At 41.5% G+C, this 24,478-nt stretch overlaps 2 protein-coding genes across 5 annotated transcripts in view; one reads left to right on the top strand and one right to left on the bottom strand.

The window, feature by feature from the left end:
• The window catches only part of SMAD3 (SMAD family member 3), a 103,534-nt gene extending 97,522 nt beyond the window's left edge, over positions 1-6,012 (top strand). The window contains exon 9 of one of the 2 annotated variants that reach the window (XM_005300725.4): positions 1,361-6,012. In XM_005300725.4, coding sequence (XP_005300782.1) covers positions 1,361-1,484 — 124 coding nt within the window. In that variant the 3' untranslated portion in view covers positions 1,485-6,012. The remainder of the gene's footprint in view (positions 1-1,360) is intronic. The other variant, XM_042856562.2, reaches the window with a different exon arrangement.
• Positions 6,013-12,418: 6,406 nt separating this feature from the next.
• The window catches only part of AAGAB (alpha and gamma adaptin binding protein), a 28,357-nt gene continuing 16,297 nt past the window's right edge, over positions 12,419-24,478 (bottom strand). For all 3 annotated transcript variants that reach the window (XM_008170518.3, XM_008170519.3, XM_042856561.2), the window contains 5 exons: positions 19,574-19,656; positions 18,553-18,646; positions 16,744-16,848; positions 16,037-16,086; positions 12,419-15,437 (listed from right to left, as the gene is read on the bottom strand). In XM_008170518.3, the coding sequence (XP_008168740.3) occupies positions 15,360-15,437; positions 16,037-16,086; positions 16,744-16,848; positions 18,553-18,646; positions 19,574-19,656 (410 nt within the window). In that variant the 3' untranslated portion in view covers positions 12,419-15,359. The remainder of the gene's footprint in view (positions 15,438-16,036; positions 16,087-16,743; positions 16,849-18,552; positions 18,647-19,573; positions 19,657-24,478) is intronic.

The following is a 24,478-nucleotide window of genomic DNA, read 5'->3' as shown; positions in this document are numbered from 1 at the left end:
AGGGTCTTGATTCAGCAGCAGCTTTTCCCAAGGCCACTGAGGCTTTGGCTTCCTCTTCTTAAATGATGAAGGCATAAGACTCTGAGGATGGGTTCTAAGCTAAGATATAGAGTACACTTCTCTCCAGCCTCTTCCTCTTCTTCCTCCTTTTCTGCAACAGCTGCACCTGCCTCCCAGCCCCAGAACAGGACCCCTAAGCCTTCCCTTGGTGAAAAGCTGAAATCCAACTTGCTGTTCTCAAGCAGGAGGAGAGATTCCCCCACCATGTCCCTTGGCCTTCCTCTCCCTGCTCTGTGGCCCTCATGCCTTGTGGAGGCACATAACCTGCTCCAAATGGCATCTGACCTGAGAAGGGAGGACTTAGTAAGAGGGCAGGTTGAGGCAGGAAGGGGATGCAGGCCAAGATGGAAGTTCCTCTAGGCAACAGCTCTGGCTAAGCCTCCTCCATCCACTCGCTACAGCTTCCACTTGAATTGTTTAGGAGATTCGGGTTAGTGGCATCCCATGGATTAATGATGTGTTTCTGAAGTACCTACTGGTCTAGTTGTGTGTGTATGTATAATAAAAAAATATTTTTACAGTGCCTGGCAGGTCTGCTTCTTAGGTGCTCCTTTTATTCAATTGGTCAAATCCAAATTTTTCTCCTCCCTACAACAGCCCTGGAAACAGCATAACTACAGCAATTATTGCAGGGCCTCTGAGCCTGTGGAAGGGGGAAGGGTGGGAAATGCAGAGATCCAATGCATGGGTCTGAACCCTCTCTGCACACTGCCAAGCTGTTCTCTGCAGAAGTCCTGCTGTGCAGACCAAGCCACACCTTCAGAGTGGGTGTAGATGTCAGCTGGGTGACGGGGTGAGATCCCCATAAATCTTTCCAAAATTCTGCCATATCTGAACTTTAACGAGCTGCTAAAACCCAATTCTTTCATTGAGAGAGTATCCTGATTTTTATTTTTATTTTTAAATTACACACATAGTGAAGTGTTAGATCCAATCTAATTATAAGAGACAAGGTCTGTGAAAGGCATTTAGACGGTAGCCTTCCTTTCTATCTAGAGGATCAAATGTTGCCTCCTTTCAGAAATCTTCAAGTAGTAAGTAGATGCTATTGCAATTATCTCCTGTCATGAACATAAAGCATATGGAAGGGGGAAAGGGTTTTGGGTTTTTTTTAGTTTTTTGTAAAAAGAATTTGGCAGCATATGCACAAAACGTTATAGAGAAGAAAGACATTCCTTTGGGGTAACATGCAGGACTATTGTCTAAGCAGGAAAGAATGTTTTAGTAGCTGTAAAATCTCTTCATATTTTTAAAGTTTTATAAGTCACATTTCTGTTCTATTCTTTTTTTATTCTTCTAGGCGGCAGACTGTGACCAGTACCCCCTGCTGGATTGAACTGCATCTTAATGGCCCTTTGCAGTGGCTAGACAAGGTCCTTACACAAATGGGTTCCCCAAGCATTCGTTGTTCCAGTGTATCTTAAGGAAACATCTCCTTGGGGGGCAGAACAAGGACTCTGGAAAATGGAATCAGTTTAACCCTTAGCAAAAAGCATAATAAATAAATTCTCCATAGTATTCACATGATCAGAAAAAACATGAATTGCAAAAACAAGAGGTTATTTTTAAATGAAGTGCTCATTTTAAGCCACTTCCCTGAAACTGTGTTAGCACATATTATGGGCCATTGGAGTAAGAATTTGAAGCTGATGTTTTTCATACTAAGAACATGGACTTCCGTTTTAGTGGAGTGAAGCAAACATTCTGCATTTAAATCCTTGTTGTGCCTATGTTGCCTCTGCTATGTACAGCTCCAATCACAGGGACGATGCTTTCACCAGGTGCTCACTGGGTTGGGGGAGGTTTTCCATTTGTGTTACAGAACTTCAGCCCAATGCAATGTAGCATCTCTGTAAAGCAGATCCCATTGAACATTGCTGCCAAGCCCTGCTTCTGCATTACTGTCTGACAGCCTGGCAGGCGTGTGTCTGCCCTTTCTGAATGGGCCCACCACAGCAGAGGGGCAGAGGTGTTAAATAAAAACAACACACTCCCGAGAGATCCCTCCAACAAAGCATCGAGGAGTCCCCCAGAGGGAGTGTTTTTCCCTTGTCAGAAAGCGGGCAATGAGGCAGGCCTGGCTTTGTGCGTGAGATGTACAGTTAATATCACAGTAATCTCAGAGACTGGATTTACATGAAGCAAAAGACTGATGTTAAGGTTTATTTTAAGGTCACTGCAGTGATATTGATTGGCTAGGGCAGCTCTCAGACAAGTGTTTGTAACTCATTGCAATTCGCTCTTGCCACATCTGGATGAGTTTAAGCCTTACTTGCTAGGTAGGCCATTTATATTACTTACATGAACTTTTGTATTGTATCCTCTCAATATGTTGAATGGTGTCTTACACTTCTTAAATTTTATGGGCTTAGTGAACATAGTGGTGGGGCCGAGGGAAGAGAGCTACCCAGTCCTTGCTGCCACACTCAGAAAGAGCACATGGGAGTAACCTGATTTAGAGCATACAGTGCTATCCCATGCCACTCTACAAATTTAGCTATGACATCTCAGATACAGAAATACTCTCTGTTGTTAAAGACTACTCTCAAGGTATTCTGCCTGTTGGAGAAAGTATAAGGGGAGAACATGTTTTTTACATGTATTTAAAAAAAAAAAAAAAAAGGTATTTTATAATATCCTCCCTTGACAGTTGTAATGGTAGTTGTTCCCTGTAGTGACTGTCATGGCAAGCAGAAATAACTTCCACAACTGGAAAAAACAAACAAACCCACACTGCTTGCTACAAGCTAAAATTTGCCATACACATTTCATAACTTATTCTTTGCCACTCAATCATCTGTTTCATTTTGTTCCTGTTAAATATCATACATGTTTGTGCCAAAATGTCAAGAATTTCCTATGGAAATCTGATGTAGAAAGTCAATTACAAACCTACGTCTGACTCTGGGAAGTATAGAATGCTCTTTGCAGTGCTTTGTGATAAATAAAGCCTCTATCCTGCAAGCACTTATGCACACGATTAACTTTTATACATGAACTCCATGTGAGTACTCTTGTGTGTGCGCATTTGCAGAATCACGGCCTAAGTCTCATAACTGGGCAGTGAGCTTTTGATGCCATTTCACAGATGCTTTCAGGTGTCTGCTTTTGTCTGGTCTGTCTATGTACTAAGGCTTTTATTACATACTACTTCCCTTGGTACCCATTTATGTACTGGCCAAAATAATTGGTTGCCAAAATCACATTTTTGTGTTTGGAGGCGTCACCAAGGGAGGCTACAAGGGATCCTTTCTTTAGTATGCATACCGGACAAATTCTCCTAGATTTACCCTGCTACACAAGCTTTCTGTCCCCACATGTAGGAGAGTGACTATGCTGTCAGTTTCACACTCAACACTTCAGGAGATTCCTTGCCAGTGTTGTTTTCTCCTAGCAAATAAAAGGATGTCTTGGAGGACGACTTTCCATCAAACGTGAGAAGTGACCTCTAGTGTGTAATTCATGCTTGTGACCGAGAATTCCGGAGCAGACTTGCAGTGGGACTTGTGCTCCCGCTGAAGAATCTTCCTCTACAGCTTTGACTGGAGCTCTCGTGGAGCATCAGTGCTTGAATCAGAGTACTGGAGGTTTCTGTCATTCATATTTCTCCAGTGTATTTGAATTTGTTTAACTATGAATGCCTGTGATTCATGCACTGGTGGGGGGGTAGTGGTCTGAGTAATATGGTATTTGCAAGCCATTTAAAAAAGAATAGGTCTGACTGTCACTGTGGATTGATTTGTTATACGTTGGCTTCTTTACTTTCAGATATGGACTTCTGACATAATTGCATGGAAAGATCTATTCTGGAGCTTATTACAGAGCTGTTTTGAATTGATGTTATGGTTTTAAAAAAATTGCTATGTAAAAATGGCCCCAGGTTTCTTCCCTGAGCATCTGTAGTCAGATCTGCTTATTTCACTGCACAAGCCCTGTTTTACCTCCTTACATAATCATGGAGGAAGCAGGCCTCCGTTCTCTCTGGTGCCTTAGCAACAAAAATGCCATCTTACATTTCTGGTTGTCGAATCTTTATGACTAGTGATGGTGTAAAACAGAAAAAGCCCAGTTTGACTTTCAGATTCCAAACTGAGTTAGCAGGGTCGCAGCTACGGGAAGGAGACAGCTCTCTTTTTTTATATGAGGTTCCCGGAGAGAATCTCCTTCTCTGAATCTGATTTGCATGTGGACTTATTTGGCAAAGCAGATATCTGTTTTATTTTGCAGAGGGTTAAAACCTGTAATCTTTATTAATAGCACTGAAAGCAGTATGCAGATCATGATGGCAAACTATGGTTAACAACATCATTCCTGTAAAATGAATTCAACTAGAAAATGTAAGTCTCTCAGGCAGTGCAGTTAGAGAAAAATAATGAGGAAAAAAGGTATCTTAATTTGAATATTAACTTCCTCTTTCCCTTCTTTGCCTTGTCACTAATTCATAATAGCTTTATGATTTTAAAGTCGCCTTTTAAGTTCAAGAAGAAAGTACTGTACCTTTTAAACAGCTGAAAAGACTAGGGGAGGAGGGAAACGTGATCCAAGGGTTTTGTGTTCCACAGTTTCAAGTGGATATTGTACAGATAAAAGTTTGTTCCCCATCAGGTTTGAAACGTACTTAATGTGTCTTAATCATGTCATTTGTGGGTGACACTACTGAAAGGGAATAGATAGCACTTGGTCGTAGCTTACTGTACTCAGCATTGCTCCAGAGGTGCATGTGTGGGTTGTTTTGTTTTTTTACTTATTTTCTAAAACTTTATTATGGTAGCTTTGATATGTAGCACAAATGTATGCAGTCTACCATGCCTTAGCTTAGATTACATATGTGTACTGGAATATCCTCTCATTTAGCTGTAGTCTTGGCTAGTTGACCCAGGATTTCATACATTTTTGTTACAAGCACAGAGTCATTAGCAGGAACTTTGACTCTTTTTAATTGGTGTAGCCATACACAAGGGCACGGCTGCTGGCAGACGTTACAGATGGCCTTGTGATTTTTAATGACTGTGGTGAATTTTTTTATTATTAATGTATTGGACTGAATTGCAGTGTGTATTTTGTGTTTAGCTTGTCTTAGACTAAAATCCAGTGCTATATACTTGATTTAATCAACAGCTATAAAGTGTGTGTGTGTGTGTGCAAAGAGGGAGGAATTGGAAGCATATCCAAGCATATCCTCAAGGCTCTTGCTACAAACATTTAGCCAAGGAATGATGATGGATAGGTGACCTCAAAGAAATAATTTCTATTTGACCAGTTTTCTCTCCTCTTAGAGGCAAGTATACTTGGGACAGAACAGAGATACTCTGTAGGAGGACACATTTTCATAGCTGAGTCTGAAGCAGCTAGTGTAGACGTCCATATCTCATTCCAGTTACTAACTGGAAGAAGCACTAGGAGGTAGAGCATAGCTCTGCGGAAGACTTCAACAACACAATAAAATAATCTCAGTGTGAGCTCTGCTGGTACGCTGAGGCACTGGGTAGGTAGAAGGAATGGAATATCAAGAATAAACTGGTCTAAGCTAGAATGAGAAATTATTAGTCACTATATAGTAGTTGATTGAGCTGTATGGTTAAGAATTTGGTATATTCTTATACACGTTTTAATATTTATCTAGTTTCTTTGAATATTCAGATGAATCAAATATTTAATTTTTAACAGAAAGAGCACTTCAGGGTTGAGATTAAAGATCTGAGGTTTCTCTGATGATTGTTAATAATTAGGATGTTACTGATGTGAGAGCAGCTAGACATCTGTCCTAGAACTGATCAGCAAACCCTTGCAAATTAAACAAAACATGGACTTTTGTTTCATTTACTTCAATTTATGTTGCAGAAGCCCTTGTTTAGGTGGCTGTTCTTTGTCTTTTAGCAATAAACGTCATATACAGATGGGCCATTGCACTGCGCTCTTCAGGTCTTCTAGTTTGATTATTTTACAACAAAATGATACTTTAAAAATAATAAAAGAAAGCATTACTCTGTCAATGTTTTGATTCATCTTATGCTTCCTCCCATATGTGAATGCTAGACCAATCTGCACCAGTGCATCCTGTTCCATCTTGAGGATGGAGGAGGCCCAGCTCTTTGTTTCTGGAGGGAATTATTCCGCCTTTTTGTAGCTGTCTATGATCATGTTTGCATTAGTATTTAGATTTTCTTAACCTGAGATTGTATGTTAATGAATGGTTCAGCTGCCTATGTGCTTTAGCTTAAGCATTATTCACCTGTTGTTACTAAAGGCCTGGACCATGTATGCCCTCTTATTTCATATGTGAAACTTCTATTTTTGTCATTTTAATAAACTTTACTTTGAAAAATAAGGCTCTTTGGCAAGTAGATGTTATTGTACTTAAAGACATGAGGATTGAGCTGGAACACATTTGCAATTGTAGAAATCACAGTTAACCATGCAGAACCAACAATATCTTCAGCTACTGAAAATGTCTGTAGTTGTGTGTATAAATATGGGATTACACACACGAGAGATCATTGTTCCTTTTAAAGTTTTGCAAGTTATGCCATATGAAGCCCACAAGAAAGCGATACATGAAGTCACAACAGGTTTGTTTGTTTATTTTTATTTTATTTACCACTTGACTAGAAAGTGCAGAAGCATCGTGGTTTAAGATGAAAGGGATGTGCTGCCAATGTGGGAAGATCAAACATGATTAACGGTTCAGTGCTTGCCTAATATACCAGACTATCCACTCTCATTCAGCAGTTTTGAAATGTGAAAACTCATCACTGTCAAAGGCCTGTGAAGTACATAGAAATATATACAGCTTTAGCCCGGACCTCTGTTTCTAAAATGACTTGTATTTTACACCTCTGGGATCTAAACATCAGGTATAAAATCCTTGAAGTCTTAGGTTTAAATATCATGGGCAGCTCAGCCCTTCATCTTTCCAAAGAAGATAAATGTAAGTGGATGAACCTTGATGTCCATATAGAGCAGGGATCTCAAACTCAAATGACCACGAGGGCCACATGAGGACTAGTACATTGGCCCCAGGGCCGCATTTACTGACACCTTCCCCCTCTGGCCGCCCTCGGTCCCGCCCCCACTCCACCCCTTCCATGAGGCCCTGCCCCTGCCTCGCCTCTTCCCAACCCTTCCCTGCCCCCATTCCAACCCCTTCCCTGAAATCCCCAGCCCAACTCTGCCCCCTCCCTGCCCCCAAGGGGGTCAGGAGGGGTGTGGCAGGTGCTCAGGGCAGGGAGGTGGGGTGTGGGGTGCAGGAGGGGTGCGGCAGTGGGCTCAGGGTATTTGGTTGCGGTGCTGCACGGGTGCAGGGTGCAGCCGGGGGTCGGGGTGTGTGCTGGGTGTGGCAGGGGGTTCAGCTGCAGGAGGGGTTCAGAGGGTGGGCTCTGGCCCATGCCTGCCCTGCTCCCGCACCTTGCCGCTCCAGGAAGCCGATGGAATCTGGGGAAGGAGGGGCACAGGGGTGTGCGTGGCTGTTGCTTCAGGCACTGCCCCCAGCATCTCCCATTGGCTGCGGTTCCCGGCCAATGGGAGCTGCTGGGGGCGGTGCCTGAAGCAACAGCCACACACACCCCTGCGCCCCTCCTTCCCCAGGTTCCGTCCGCTTCCCGGCGTGGGGGCAGGCAGGGAGCCCGCCCTGCCCCCAGTGCGCATTGGGCCGGAGCCGCTCTAGGTAAACGCTGGAGGAGGGCGGGGGGCTGCGAGGAGCTCGTGGGCCGCGTGTTTGAGACCCCTGATGTACACCATATATTAGTAAAAAACATAAAGCAGTACTAATGGATAGGTCTGTAACCAGGTTGTCATTCATTGTGATAAGTGGGTTGAAAGCCCTTCCCTCCTAAGATCAACAAGTAAGGAATGTGCCCTTTGATCAGGGTTCCTACAGTAGAAACTTGTTACTAACCACTAACCTTTGTTTTTTTTTTTTTTTAAGCCTGGAACAATAAAAAATACACCATGATGCAAACTTACGGAGTTTGGCAATCTCTGCTCAGAGGGTCCACTATTGAGAGAGTAAGTGAGAGCATGTTCGCTTTGGGATTGCCATGGGGAAGTTGCACGCAGCACCTTTATTATGCAGAACTCCAGTCCTTCCTGACTTTTTTGTGAACTGTAGCATTCATCAGTTGCCTCCAAAACTTAAAACATACAGCATTCCTGCTACCAGGGTTAGTATCCGTTTTCTATATCTCCCCTCTTTGGGGATCACATCCTGTAACGGCAAGGCTAACAATAGCTCTTCTCAGCTCAGTCTTGTAAAATTACAGACTCTAGATCTAATCTTCTTTGGATGCTCATGTGTAGCCCACTACCTGGAGTTGCATACGTGCATCATGGAGCGATGGCACAGTTGCCTTGGTTTTGAGTTGAACATCTTGTGTGTGTGCATGCTATTCCTTCTCAGTAGAGCTCTTTCAAACCTTGCGTTAGAAGACTCCTTGGAGTCCAGTTGTGTTGCCAGAAGTGAACCATAGCGTCGTCCCTCTGTGGTCACTTTAATTAAACAGGGAACTAGTTATTTCTTTATTTTGGGCATGTCACCCCAACCCTATGCCAGACTCTCAAATACTTGGTCAGCGCTGGCAAACTCCATAGCCATAAATTTACCAAGCACCAACTCCGCTGATGGCAGATATAGCATAGAGGGGGCTCAGATGTTTGCCAACCCATCTAATGGTTAGGCAGCATGGTGCTGAATGCTTGAGCCCTGGCTACACTCCAGCTTGCACCGGTGGAGCTCTTGCTGGAGCTGCACCACTGGTGCATTGGGCTATGAAGTTCTGGAGTAGGTGCAGCAGCAGTAATGGAAGGTAGTTCTGCTGCATGCATTGTTGAGAGCGTAGATTAATTCTGGCATCACAGAGTCTGAGTAGGGAGACAGCACACTCCAAAAGCATTATTAATCAAGTAGAGTAACTTTATGAGCCAAAAAGCCTATTTCTGTGAACTGGTCTAATTGCCCTCCTAGTGTGTCATAGAATTGAGCAGTACACTTCCCCCCCCCCCCCCCCCCCGATAAGGGGTTTAAGGAAGAATGCTTTTTCCACTCCACTTTCCAACGATGTGGTAATGAACTGGCTTCATCCAGATTTTCACTAGGTTTGCCAAAAGCGAAGGTAATGTAGTAAATCAATTTCAGTTCTGTTAGTGGTCACCTTAATTTATAATTCTTTATTTTCTTGTACTTCAGTATCACAAACTAGTCATTTCCAATGAAATTAGAGATATAAACAAAATACATGTTCAGTGACAAATGAAAAATATAGTGAAGCAATTACACATTGCAAATGTATTATCCAAAATGTTTGAAATGTCATTCCTCTTAGGCTTTAATTTAAGCAAATGTTGCATAACAAATGACTGATGCCCACTGGCAGGAAACCCCCTCTTCTTATAAGCATAAGTATAGAATTACGCATCTGTATTACAGCTTGGCATGCAGAATTTTTTAATACCCAAATACTAGAGCATGATGGAAAATTCCTGGTTAGCAGATGTACAGTTCTCAAATTGTGGTGGTCTGTTGCTTTGTTTAATATTCATAATTCAATAATCAGTTTTGGATCCCTACCCTGGATTTTTTCCTACTATCTTCATGGATTCCAAGGCCAGAAGGGACCATTGTGATCATCAAATCTGACCTTCTGTATCGCACAGGCCAGAGACCTGCCCCAAAATATTCCTAGAGCAGGTCTTCTAGAAAAATGTTTGATTTTTAAAATGTCAATGATGGAGAATCCACCACACCTGTGGGTAAACTGTCCCACTGGTTAATTACCCTCACTGTCAAAAATGTATGCCTCATTTCTAGTCTGAATTTATCTAGCTTCAATTTCCAGCCACTGGACTGTATTATACCTTTCTCTGCTAGATTGAATCAAATATTTGTTCCCACGTAGGTACTTAGACGGTAATCAAATCACTCCTCAACCTTCTCTTTAAGCCAAATAGATTGCGCTCCTTGAGTCTCTCACTACAAGACATGTTTTCTAATCCTTTAATCATTCTCATGGCTCTTCTCTGAAACCTCTCCAATTTATCAACATCTTTCTTGAATTGTGTACCCCAGAACTGGATGCAGTATTGTTCAGATGGGGGCTCCCTTCCCACTAGCTGAGGGGCAGCAGCTATAGACAATAAAACTGATAACAGGCTATTTCCTTCCCGCTATGCTCTTAACCAACCTGTAGAATTCACTGCCACATTTGCGAGGCTAAGAACTTAGTAAGATTTTTTAAATAAGAATAATCCATTGTAACAGCATAACATTTACAGTTACTTTAGAAAGAATGGGTAAGGAATAAATGCTCAGGGTTTAGGACACAAACCTACCATTGACTGCCCAAGGCTTGGCAGAAACTTCCCTTTTGCCTCAAAAATGCCACCTATAATTAGTTTTAATTTGAAATACACGTCTCTTGTTCTTTGCAAGTAGCACCTTTTCCCCTGAGAATTCTCAGCCTTGGGCTGAAGCAAAATGAATAATCCTTTCTTTTACCTTGATCTGGCATCATCATGTTGACACCACAGTCCTGTAGCCCTCATGGTTTCTCAGGGTTGGAGGTTTGCTAACAAACAATGCTATTTAGTCATTATGAATTTTGGCAATTGAATTTTTCTGATAAATTGACATCTGTAATAAGCTAGTGACCAGTTCCGGCACCGATTTGCTTATTACCCAGAATTCCAACCTGAATGGGATATAGAACAGCATTAGATTCTCTGTGGTCTGTAAGGAAGTAGAAACTGTTCCATATAAAGAACACAGTCCATGGAGGAAGTCTACCAAGTGCGTTTTAGGAATTGTAAAAACATTGTCAAACCAGAAGATGCATTTCAAGTAGATGCAGACATACTGCTCTGAAAAGGCCAATCAGCATATGATCGCTTTAGGGTTTTTTTTTTTTCCAAAGACTGGATAACAAATACTGCCAAACCTGAGCTCATAAGTAGGCCTGGGTTATGTTTAGAATAGATGCCGAATGGTATTTGACAAATGAACCCGGCTGTGTAAGGCACACTTTTTTAACGGACTTCTGCAAATCCCAATTGTGGATTAAAAATGCAAGGGGCAATTTCAGATGGAAGCCAGGCGGGTGACTGCTAGTCCAGAGCTGCGAGTGTCTCCATTTATCCCCAGTATAAATGACGAGGTGACTTTTTTTCTAACTGAGGGAAGTCTCGAGTTTTTGGAAGTACTAAAGCTGGCATTTTTGAATCGCACAAAACTAAAGCGAATGGATGAGATTAAAGTTAGTTCCACGGCTTTCATTTTACAAAATGTAACGGGTAATCCAGGAGTTCCACAACTTTTTTCTGTAATGTGGTTTGGGTTTTAATAGGGAGATTACATTTGGATGGACTAGCGCCTCTGGAATTTGGGAACACGTTCAACAGCTGCATCCAGGGTAGAACAATAGTGAGATAATGTTTCTGTACTATTTGCTTTCTAGAGTGCAGTTTATGCTTTCAGTGAGAAGTGACATCTCACGCTCTACTATTGTTTGTTACCTCCCCCACTCCCATCTGCTCAGTCACTCTCTGCTGAAGTCAGCCAGAATCGTATGACCAGCCAATCCTCCATGGACCAGTAGGGTAAACTAGAAGTAGCAACACAGAAAATGTGCAGATTGATGGATCCCTTTATAGTATGTCTTCTTGTATTGGAGGGGGTAGTAGCAGCTACACCCTATTAAAAGCTAATTATTGGTGTCTTGTGGAAGCCCAAGTTTGCTAACTAAAATCTTCACCTGAATTTACTTGATTGCAAAGGTGGGGGGAGGGGGGACGGAGGTGTTGAAATGTTCATCTTAATCCTTTTTAGTGTTAAGGTTTTCTGTTTACCACCCAAACCCATCCCTTTACAAACATACTTGCAAAGATTGTAGCAAAGTAACTTACACTTTCAATTTTAATTGCAGCTTTAGGATTTTTCTTTGAGATCCTTCAAGACACTATCTCCAAAGTACTTTACTATTTCTGGGCAAAACCCAGCAGCTATTTGACAGTATACAGCAGTACTACACAACTGCTTAAGGTCCCTGTTCAGCAAGGTACTTAAGCATGTGCCTAACTTTAAACATGTGAGTAGTCCCTCCAAAGTCAAGTGTTTTAAGTGCCTTGCTGCATTAGGGTTTAAGGCAGGAGTGAGGTACACTTGTCCAATTTAAATTGCAAAGGGAATTTTTGGTAGCAACACCTTGACCCTAAACAGTTAAGTAGACTACTAAAGGGCCTGATGGAAAGCTCCATGGAGCCAATAGGATGCCAGTTTTCCCAAGAGCAAATGGAAAGTTCACCTGTTGCAAGTCATGTCCTTATTTAACTACTAACATGAGATTAAAATTGATTTCCAAACCGTTACAGATGTATTTAAATAGCATTTTAATCAGCCCATGTCCATGTATACAATGCTACAGTTTACACATTAAAGAAAAAGAAAACCCTAAACAAAGGATACAGCAGCTTTTCATTTTGCTTTTCCACTAACACTTTGTCTTTATTTCTAAAACCTCTACTATCATGGTAAGAAATTTTGCAGCCAAAAAACAGGGGGGAAAAACACCACACAAGTTTTTAATCTCAAAAAATACAATTCAGTAATCTAATAAACGCTGAATTTAATTCCATCTTATTTTCTAGCCACAACAGCTAGTTTGACTCGTGAATAGATTTTTGTTTAAAGTGCAACTGCTGGGATATGGATTTACAGCACTGCGCTGTTTCAAAGCACTCTTTGACGTGCTAACAGGTTGGGGCAAACGTTAGAACCAGGGGAAACGAACAGCAGTTACAGCGGCTAGACTACGAGGGCTAGTGGAAGCACGGGCCGTGCTCATTTTCCCCATACGGTGTGACAATCCTGGCTAGTTACTGCTGTTCTAGAATCCTGGCACTTTCCTGACCAAATACTGCCAATCGTATCAACTTGTGCTGGTCTTTTAAAGACTTCTCACCCCTCTCATTTAGCAGTATGGCCGGGTGCTTAGGTTGGATTGGTGCACTCGTTCCCTGCATCCCTTGGGTTCATACCTCTTACTGGTGTAGATTGCTTCAGCTGCCAGCACTTTTTTTTTTAAAGTCAGTCAAGATCTTAAATTACTGCCAGATGTATAATGTGAATCTCCTTTATCGAGCATTCAAATAAAATATGCTCTTTAGTGTATTTAAATGAGTCTTCTCTACTCTTTTGCCATGTGCCTCCCTACCACATGACCAAATATTTAGCAAAGGGTAAAGTCTCTGCCTTCCAGAAAGCAAGGAGGCATGAAAGACTATCACTCAATACAACTCCGTGATCTCTTCCTCAAAGCTCTTTCTGCTTGGAGATGAGGACAGAAGAGGGTGAGATGGAAAAGAACAGAACAAGAAAGCTGTTGCGGAGAGTTGTCTCAAAGCCATTCAGTTTGGTTTCCAACGCTGTTGACTGGGAGGATGGTTCTGAGGATGGAGCAGTGCCTCCTCGCACCCTCTTCTGTGTATAAGGAATCAGAGCCATCCCAGCAGCCTTTCACTTTAGACTCTTGCCTGAGGACATCTGAGACTTTCCCATGGCTCCTGCAAAGTCATTCGAAGGAGAAACACACAAATGACTGGATACCAAGGCAGGAGGGCAGTGTAAGGTCTCCATACAAAGAGACAGTCATTCAAAAAGGTCCATGTTGCTGTTATGGGACCACAGGTTGTAAATCCTTACAGTCGAGTCTCAACTACAATCAAAGCAGCGCACTAGTTGCTATTAATCATGGCTTCACAATTTTCAGTTTTGACTTGTGGCTTTGAGTGTTCCTGCCACCCTGTTTCATCTTCATTTGATCCTAACTCAGCTTCAAAAGAACGGATCAAGTTCTGTGGATGCGAAAGACCCTATTGTCATGTGGCTTCCAGAAATTCATCTTTTATAGATGCATTTCTGGAGTTTCACTGAAAGTATAGGCTCAAGAATCCCTAAAATTTATTTACACTGAGGCTCAAGTATCAGAAAAGTAAAAGCTCTTCATCTTTTCAAAGTAAAAAAGATTGTCTTGACAGTGACTATTTTCAGGGGGGTAAGGGAACGTGCTTAGAGAATACAGGTTGTTGCACATGACAAGCCAGAGGAGCACGAGAGAAGCCTGGGCTCTTGTGATGAATAGTTGCAAGACTGCTGATTGCATCATCTAAAGTGGCTTTTCTCTTCTGCTGAAGTTATCATGACCTGAAATGTTTTATGGGCCACTGTTTAAGGTAGGTCCCACCTCCTTCCACTGAATCCCTAGCTGCTCTCTGCTGAGGGTTGGTGATGTTTGATGAGAAAAGTAGACTAAACTGGTAACGGGCTTTTCCTTTACCTTCTTACCCGGCATCCCCCACCTTCATAGGGATTATCTCAATGGTGCTTGATAAGCTCATACTCTAAATGCATCTCCCATCAGTCTTTGCTTCCTAGTGTCCAGGGAGGAAAAGAGAGCCACTCCGACTGAGCATCTACAATGAGGAGGAGGGGAAGAGGAATACTTTGCTAAGAACACTCATTGTTAATCTACTATACTTTTTCTAGCAGTGAATACCACTACAAAGCAATACTCCTCCCACTTGTTGGTGTTCTAATACGTTCTAGTTTCCCGATTAAATACAGGTGCCTAAGGCTGTAAGGCATGTCATGTGACAATTTAGTGTTGCTGAGGTGATGGCTTTTACGAGGTATTTGGGATAAAATTCACCAGCAGTAGGCCTGTGCCCTTCCCTAGGTCATTTAACATTGATGGCAATCAGTTAACAGGACTAATGCTGTGGCCTTACTCCACCATCTCTCAATGGAGTGCGAGTCAGCAGTTTTCTCTTCATGGCTCACACAAGTCTGGTTCCTTTAAACCAGTAAATTAGTTCTAAAGCTACATAAAAACTTTAGACCAATCCAGGCCTCAAAGTTTGAGTTCAGCTTCAAGTACTGATTTGACAACCCCATGGAAAAAAGACAACTGATGATGCTTTTGTTTTTTAAAAACCTCAAAAGAAACAACAAAAATGGTTATTTGGAAAATATAAAGTGGTTTGCTACTTATGGTAAAGATGGTGCACACTGCCTTAAAAGTATAGCCAGACACAGAGAGAGAATACAGGCAGGAGAACAAACACCATCTAATGCAGTTTCAGGTGTTATGGAATGTGTTACTCTCAATGATAAGCAAGGAGGATCACCTAAACTTTTTAAGCAAACCAAGTCCAATGGCAGCTTCAGCAAAAAAATGAGTTTGTTGTTTGTAGGAAACGTCCAGCATTACTTTTAGGAAATCGCATCAGCTCTACTACAAACAGCTACAGAGAACTTAGTTTTCTTCATCTGAGGAGAGGCCTTCAATCTCATCTCTGTCTCCTCCGATTGCCATCCAGAATGCTTTGGCCACCTGTGGGTCAAAAGAAGCAAAACAAGCTCAAGACACTTGAAGTTTGTGCTACATGCTGATAAATGTAAAGTGAGCAGGAGTTAAACACAATAGGAACACCTATATACAGTACTCCTAGCTGAAATGTTATTTTCTTTCTCCGGCTAAAATCCCAACAAAATGGATGTGACAATTTAGAGGGCTTTAGAATCTCTGCAAGATAAAATCGGTTTGCGAAATTTGTTATTAAGGCCTGATCTAATTCCTGCTGAAGTTTTCCACAATAAGAGTTTTCCATTGACTTCAATGGGAGTTGGTTCAAGCCTTCAGTTGTTCTACTGCATGATTTCTGAAGTTCTGATAACCGTAACCCTCCCTCAACTTTAAAATTCCATATTGTTGCTCTTTCCCATTCGCAAGCCTGTTGACCAGATTCGATCATTGGTATTGTTTGGAAGATGCTCTATATTTATAGAGCTGCAGCAGCCAATATATTTGACTATTTATGAAATAGTCATTCCTTGCTTAAAATCCTGAAGGGTAGCTGCTATTTAGAAAGAGGAACACTCAAAGTTGGAATTACATGTCTGGAGAATTTAAGTTCTTGTTTCAGACCTCACCTTCTCTGCATGTAGTTTTCTCTGTTCATGGGGCAATGTTGCTGCCTTGTCTGTAGAGAAAAGAAGAGTAATGTTAGATTGTCTCCCTCAAGGGTTAGCAGAGTTACTGAGCATTGAGAGACAGACAGAGATGGCCTACTGCAGTGCTCCAGAGGGATTGGCAAGCCATTTCTGAACTACTGGAAAATCATGGGAAAGGAGGGAGTGGAGACTTTAGCGAGGATTTCCAAAATTCAACTACACTAGAAATTCAGTGGTTCTAAGAATTTTGGATTTCACCTCTCAAAGATTTCTAAACCTCAAGATTAGCATGAAGTTCTAGATTAAAAAAAAAAAATCAAATAATTCTTGTCGTGGAATTGTTTATAGAAGATTGTGGAGTATAAGATCATGATAGAAAGCTAGTGCAGAATGTTGGTGAGCTACTCCGGTGAGACCTCCTTAGGTGTTCTTAAAAACAAAGCACTATTTACCTACAATGATGAGTTTTATTGTATAAAATTAAAGGACTATTGATTTCAAGATCAATACTAGTTAAGATGAAAAGGGAAGTACAACAGATCAAAGTGTTCAAGATTTCAACCATTAGAAGAAGAACTTTCAAGACATTCAGATGGACACAATGAAGTTCCCAGGTCTGCTAACTGGCTTTTTGACTATAACTGTTGGGTTACTGATGGTGTGCTCTTCATTTACAGGTACAGTACCTTTCATTTCTTTCAGCTTTGAAAACAGTCTTTCAAAATTCTCCAGGTCTCCTTCTCCCGTGGTAAGACTGGCTAGCTCTTGAATATCCATATCTAACATGGGATCTGAAATAAGCATATTAAAGTTGATCTAAGCCAGACTGTTCCTGCGGGCCAGCACATTAGTTTGATGATAAATTGCTGGTATGATATTAAAAATAATCTATGGAGTACGAGTGAGACTCCTGGCTCCCTTTGCAATGTGATGGATAAAAGGTTTGAATTTTACATTGGTTCACGGCATTAATTACCACGTTACTCAGTTTTGATGTGACACCCGTTACAAGGTGTTTTGAACTTTATCAGATTTTAAGAACATGGTTTAAAATTGCTATAAATGTGTCAAAATGTAAGAAGTTTTCTTGCTGCTCTTAACACTATTTGCCTTCGAAATGGCTGGGGATCATTACAAATCGAAGTGCTGACTTAGTTTTTGCCTAAACATCACCATCAATCCCCAAAACACTAGGCTTTGAACAATGCCTGTTAAGCACTCAATACCAGGCAGTTTAGTTCTCATATTAGTCCCCTCTATACATCCCAGATCCTAGTCCAATAAGTTAAATCCTGTATGTTGGAAGCTAGGGACTTTTCTTACATTTATACTCTCAATGTTGTGAACAGGGAACAATTTAAATTTTAGTCTTAACCCCCAAAATATTTTTTTTAGTTTTGTTTCCATATTGTAAAAGAACTAAGCCTATAACCTCTTGCCATCAGAAGCAGAGGCATTCATGGAATTTTCTGTGTTCTCTTCCAGTGATCTGAAGAGCAGTTTGGGGATGAGGCTGGTAGCTACTCAGAGACGAGTGTAGTGTTGCTACCTCTTGCAACTTGATTGTGATAGTCTTGTGATGGTTTGAGATTTTCTTAAAGCCCCAGCTCCTGTAGTCATGCAGGAGCATCTCAGCTTTCATTTTAAAAAATGCTTCTAGCCCTCATGGTTGTGGAGAAAGACTTGAATGCTTTCAGTTGGCAATACTGCAAGTGGAACCTCGGTCTTAAATTCTGAGGGAATCTGTTCCCCGCAGGGTTGGGCCTTGATTTCTCAAAAGGGGGCATGCTTTTGATGAGAGGGGTAGTTAGTTTCTAGGGGCTCTGGCAACCCAGACCCCAGTTATGCTATTTATCTTTGGGGAGAGGGTGGGTATGGCCAGGATCCATTAGCCTTCTGTCACTCTCCAGCGTAGAGGTGCACCTATATCTACAAGTGCATGTTGTTCATCATGTCAACTTTTTTTTATAGGGAATACATACATATGCTAAAATTTTTGATCGAATGGTAGGAAATGTAGACTACTGCCAGCAATGAGGGCTAAGGACATATAAAGAAAGATGAGGCATAGATCTGTGTACTGTCTCTTTAAAGCAAGATTCTGCCACAAACCAGCTGGAAACAAAAGGGGAAACTGCTTATCTGTAATTCCACTTCTCTGAAGAGGTTTTTTGGTTTTTTTTTTTGTTTTTTTAAAAACTCAGTTCCCGCTCTTGGTCTTCTGCTTAAAAGCCCCAAGCGCAGGCATCCAGTCAACATTGTATCTTTAGAGAAGTACTATTAATGCAGTTTCTAACTGGAAACTTTTCGGATATTGGTTACTCTACGGGCCAGAGGCCTAAGCCACAAACTCATCCAGTTGTAATGAGTAATGGCTCTTTTCCCACACAGTTTTCTTTGGGAATGTTCCTTTTTTGTACACATCCTGGTTCAGTTTCTACCTCACCCCGCAAAGCTCATCAGAATTTTGTTTACTAAGCAAAGGAAGAACTTACCTACAATGCTGTCAATCTGCAAGTTGTTCGTGCTAGCTACATCTCCTCTGTTGTCTAAATGAGATTCTGCTCTGTCCATCGCTGGTGCATGAGGCTGTCAGGGAAACTACCAGTTATTACCATAACCAAGACAAAACAGCTCTCTATTCCAGTTCAAACATTCAGGAAGCCAACAGTTCAGAGAGTCAGGCATTTATGAAAGTCTAACGAGTGTTTAGAAGCATTCTTGATCTTCTTAATCGTATTTTTTTTTTAAAACAATCTCTCAGTTGAGTGAAAGACTTAAAGCTACAGATCAAATGTGGCTGCGGTGTAGCAACACCAAGAATTCAGTTGCTTTGTGTTTTCCCTTGAAAGCTTAGCCTTTTCAAGGGATTGTTTTATATGCATCTTAAAATGCAAATTCTTCAGGATAGAGCACCTTCCCTCATCCAAAGTGCTGGATAGAACTGTGGATGTACATATTGCTACCATGGTACACATTGTCCTGAGCTATGATATTCCTGCAGCCAACTCAGGGCTTTTGAAAAACAACCTCTCAAACTGTAGCTCTAATCTGGCACAAACACTACTTCCAGACATAAATGAAAAAACCCAGCATCTTGACTCGAGTTTTGTATAACTTTTCCTTGGCTCCAGCCTGCTGTCTTTGGGAAAGCATTTACACAAATGTCAGAGAGCTTATGACCAACACCCACATTGAAAATTCAACCAAGTTTCACCAGGGAAAGTTACAGAGCTCCAAGGAATGGTGCTGTGCAACAGTTCGCAGCCATGAGCTGATAGCTATGCAGTTACTAAGGGCATTCCTCTTACAGGTAATCTTGAGAAAAATTCAAGCTGCAAGTCTTCAGGCCTCATAACATTTATGCAGGCTATTTCCTTTAACATTGTATTTAGAAAGGACTTGAAGTGGCCCCTGAGGGAGAAGAAAACGAAGGTGGAAGACAAAGGGTGTAACTGCACTGTGTGACAGGGAGGAAAAACACTGATAAAGCGAGAAGTAAGAATTACTGTTTACTTTTGTATCTTGATTCTCTTCTGACCCAATGCTGCAGTTTGCACCTGCTAGTGTACTGAGAAGGCCAAAGCCCTGATTCCTGTCTGAAGAAAAAGAGCTGTTAGTTTAATAGAAAATGCAACACTATTCCCAACGAGCAACTCACCAGAGAAGATGAAGTCTATTATAGGGAATAGCTAAAGTAGTATGTAAATCAGGATATAAACCTATGCCAGTATCGTTTAAAAAAAATTAAACCTAAAATCTGCTGATTTGAAATAAGGTTGGGGCTCCCCAGCAATCTCCCTGAGCCTGCAAACACTTACGCACATGCTTAACTTCACGCACGTGAGCAGTCCCACTGGGTGCAGGACTGAGTCCAAAACCACTCATATGGCAGCATTATTTTTGAGTGGGGCTGAGGGTTGTGGGAGGTGTTAAAAAGTGAGAGCGTGATTGGATACTGTAGGTCCTGGTCTCTAAATAACAGTTAATGCTGATTGCAGCTTGCACTCTGCCACATACTCCCCCAGTCCAACAGAAACTCAGGTTGGTATTATTTTCAAAACACAGCAGGAGCGTACACTAATGGTTAACAAGGATGGTGGAGTTTGTTTCACGTACCGCTGGCAGCATCAATGGATGTGAATGTTTGTTAGTCCGCAAAGGAAATGCAACAATAGCCTTTGTTTAGATACAGCTCCGTCCTCTAAATCTGACACACTTTAATGTCATGAACAATAGTTTTAAATTTATGCAGGATTAATGTAAGGGTCCATCGGGCACAGTACAATGTTTACTCGGACTCTATGATGTTCTGGACACTCCATTTTTAGGAACACATCGTGTATTTTAACAATATTTTTAAAAGTCCTACCAAGCCACCAACATGAAGCTAGAAAGAAGAACAGGAGTACTTGTGGCACCTTAGAGACTAGCAAATTTATTAGAGCATAAGCTTTCGTGGACTACAGCCCACTTCTATATGCATCCGAAGAAGTGGGCTGTAGTCCACGAAAGCTTATGCTCTAATAAATTTGTTAGTCTCTAAGGTGCCACAAGTACTCCTGTTCTTCTTTTTGCGGATACAGACTAACACGGCTGCTACTCTGAAATGAAGCTAGAACTAGTTCATTACCCTCCCATCTCTGACCTCTAGCATGATAGTAATACTTGGCAGCTTTAAAACCTAAGCAGAGACAAATCGAACACAAGCAACATTAGATGTTAGGACAAATATTTTTGCAGGGCTAGTACTGACATACAAGTATTTATAATTATTTGCATGCCGGGTATAATGGACTCAGAGGACTTAATCAAAGTATTTTCTTAACAACAGAGGGCTTAGTCAACTGAAAAGTCAGAAGAACATAACATTCTGCTTATACTTCAAAACGCAAGATTTCGTGTCAGGATAAAAAATTTCCTTTTAAAAGAAATCTGCTCTACATTAACATTGCACTAATGACTTAACTCTAGACTCCAGCTTGGATGATGTAATTTTTATACACATTCCAATTCAATTTGTAGTTTATACAATATTTCATTTTTTTTTTAAACCAAAATCATCAGCTATCTGGAAAACATGTAACAATCCCTCAAATAATTGCAAAGTCCTCCTTTCCTCTTGAATAATGTTTGTCATTGTGTGCTTGGGTTTAGAGCATGATTTTTTTTAAAGTCAGCGCTAGCCTTTTACCAAGTATTTGTTTAAACTGGCTCTGCTGTATACAGTTTTATTGATGAAACAGGTTACTTGCCAGAGGCTTGGGGAAGAAGTGAATCAGTCTAGCTGACTGGCTCGCCTTAAAAACCTTCGGCTGCAAGAAGCGTGAAAGCATCTGAAGTATGCCAACTAAATTAGCATGAGATGAAGTGATAATATATTGGAATCCACAGCCCAACAGAGAAGTTTTAAAAAGTTTCTGTAGGCGGCAGAAAAGCTGTCTTTTGGAGAAGTGGTAAAAACTAAAGATTATTAGCCAGTTTGAGTCATCTGAAAGTAGGTTGGACATTACAATCCAGCCTGTACTACAGCGAACATCCCCGCATGGGAAGAGGCATGGATTTTGTGATGTAATAGTGTAGGGCTTGGTGGCTTCTCATGTCTATAATTAGAGCTCAACTTATACACCTCTACCCCGATATAACACGAATTTGGATAGAATGCGGTAAAGCAGTGCTCCCGGGGGGCGGGGCTGCGCACTCCGGTGAATCAAAGCAAGTTCGATATAAGGCGGTTTCACCTATAATGCAGTAAGATTTTTTGGCTCCCGAGGACAGCGTTATATTGAGGTAGAGGTATATAGAGAAGTGACACCAGGTTTGCACCCTCTCCTGCAAGCTTGTTTAAAACCTGGTATACTGGTTTGAAAGTACTGCCCCATACAGCAATGATCTGTCAGAAGGGAGCTGTTTCTCTCTGAATCGGAGAGACACGGACCTTGGCGTTGCAGTTACATCTCCCTACAAAATCATTTTATCTTCTGGATACAGCTCAGGAATGGGGCGAAGCATTATGCAGTATTCTTCCTATGAACCAGGACCCGAAAACGAGCTAAATCCCTCGCTCAGAAATAACTGGCATAATTTCTGGTTCCATTAGGTTATCGGCAGCAGATTCTTTACAGCTTCACAAATGCCCAAGTTGAAAAGCAAAGTTTGCAACAGCTGTGACGTGCACGCTAGCTGTGTGCACAGCATCATTTTGAGCACCACACTTGCTTATTTGACAGCCAGGGAATGTTTACTATATTGGTATCTCTTGAAACATTCTCCCCCACCCCCATCCCCAGCTGTTGTGGCCATATCCAGCTGGAGATTAGATTAACTTTACACCTTTGACTACCTCACCTGCACTCTGCCCACGAATCCTGCTCTACAACTGCAGAATGAACATACTACACTGCTGAGCAGCTTTTAAACAGCTCTCTCCTCCACTTCAAGAGGTGGAATTTGTCCCCAAAACTGTCTGAGCGGAGGTTCAGAATAGGTCATAACTAGTCCTGGATCAGAGAGGTAGATTGACAATCCTTATCTTGTGTTAGAGCGCTAAAAATGCCTGCTTTGTCCCATTGGAAATTGGCAGTCAGCATTTGGTCAAACAATCGGGCTTACATACCTCACTACATCAGGCAGAGAAGGGGTTAACTCCCTGCAAAAAGGAGAACACTAGTTAGCTGGCCCCACCCGGGTGAACCTGCTCCTCTCCACCTGGGCTCATTGGAGCAAGTACTTAAGCAGGAAAGGAAGTCAGCTGGAGGAGTCTTTCACATGGACACAGCAAATATCCTGTTCCTCTTCCCCCATTGTAAGGGGGCAGCAGAGCCAGTCACTTCCTCAGCCTAATCCTGAACATCAAAGCCTAGGGCCTGTTTTATTTATATCAGAGAACTTTGTTTGCCCCTCCTAATCCACGGAGGTGACCGAGCCATCTGACTCCCAAGACCAAACCCAGCTAAGGACCTGCTTTACCCCTGCCAGAGGATGGAACTCCTTGCACAGCCTCTCAGATAAGCCTATTTATTTTCCTTTTGTTTTGCATTTCCCCTCACTGAAGTACCCCAAGCTGACAGCGCTGCACCGGTGACACTTGGTTCACAGTTACAAGGCTTTATTCAGAAAACAGGTATTTCAGTACAATAGGGTTGAATGGTTACAATTCAGCCATGTTTTACTGAAATGCCCATTTTGCTCTATTATAGAGAGCAGTACTGCCTTATTTATGAGATGGGGGTGGAAGAAGCATCAAACATTTTCTTAGTGGAGAGGGAGAAAAGGCTCCCGTAGGCTCTTCCAGTTACAATAGAGGTTAGAACAACTTTGAACTATGGGAGAAATGAAAGCATGTATATGTTCCAACAGTTAATTGAATATAGTCATTCTTTATAAAGCCATTAAGAATCCAATACAATCTCCCATTATTTAAAAGAGTTTCTTACAAATGTAAGAAACAGCTAAATCTTCTGATTTTAAAGTAAGACGACTACATAAAATAGGTATTTGTGATGTAGCCTTGATGGCCAAACCTAGTTTAGAAGGTAGGGTACGTTAGAAGAAATCCTTAGTATTATGCAATCATCCTATCACTTCCTGTAAAAACCCTCACATGAAGAATAAGCAGCAAGGCCAGGGGGCAAGTGACTGGTGGTGAGGGGTCAGCCAGCAGAGAAGATAAATTTTATTTCTGCTGCAGCCAGTTTTAAGGATCAGGAAGAAGTTGAAAACAAAGGATTGTTAGTTTGTACAATGTTTTATTTAGGCAACCTGAGTTCTGTCATGCCCCTTTGAAAGTATACTCAAGCTGCAAGAAAGTCGAAATGTAGTTCATTTCCTGACGTGTGTAGTAATGTACATCAGTGCTATGCCGTTATTGCATAGTGGAAACTTTACATCTGGATTCTCAAGAAGTTTGACCTTTACAAGATACACTAGTGATGTGTGGGAACTCCCCTCCGTACAATTCAGCATATGACTGAGTCCTGCTCTTCGGTAATAGAACATCTGTCAAATGCAGGATGTAAAACAAGGAAACAAGCTGTCAAAATAAATAAGCCTGTCTTCCACTCTAATGAAATACTTTACACCATCTCAGGATGGCTATTGGTTTTACCGCATGCACAGCTATATACAGTTGGAACCTTTTTGGAAATCTCATTCTGACTTAATGCGACAGTCACCAGGTTAATTTAAAAAAAATCAATGTCAAGTTTAGTACTTAGTCATGTTCTACTGGAAAAACACCACCATTAGGTAATCAGTTATAGGAACCAGCAAAGACCTTTTAATGCTCTGTCACTGTGTGGAGTGGGGGAGGGAGGGGAAGGAGCCCAGGTAGTAGAGAAATATTTGCAAGAGAGGAGGTGACTTGAAAAGCAACAGATGATAATGTGAATAACTTTTTGGTAAAAGGAAAAACACTTGTCT

Source organism: Chrysemys picta, chromosome 10 (genome assembly GCF_011386835.1).
Source record: "Chrysemys picta bellii isolate R12L10 chromosome 10, ASM1138683v2, whole genome shotgun sequence".
NCBI classification, from domain to species: Eukaryota; Metazoa; Chordata; order Testudines; family Emydidae; genus Chrysemys; species Chrysemys picta.
The sequence above is the reverse complement of the archived record's forward strand: the minus strand, read 5'-3'. Positions and strand labels throughout refer to the sequence as shown.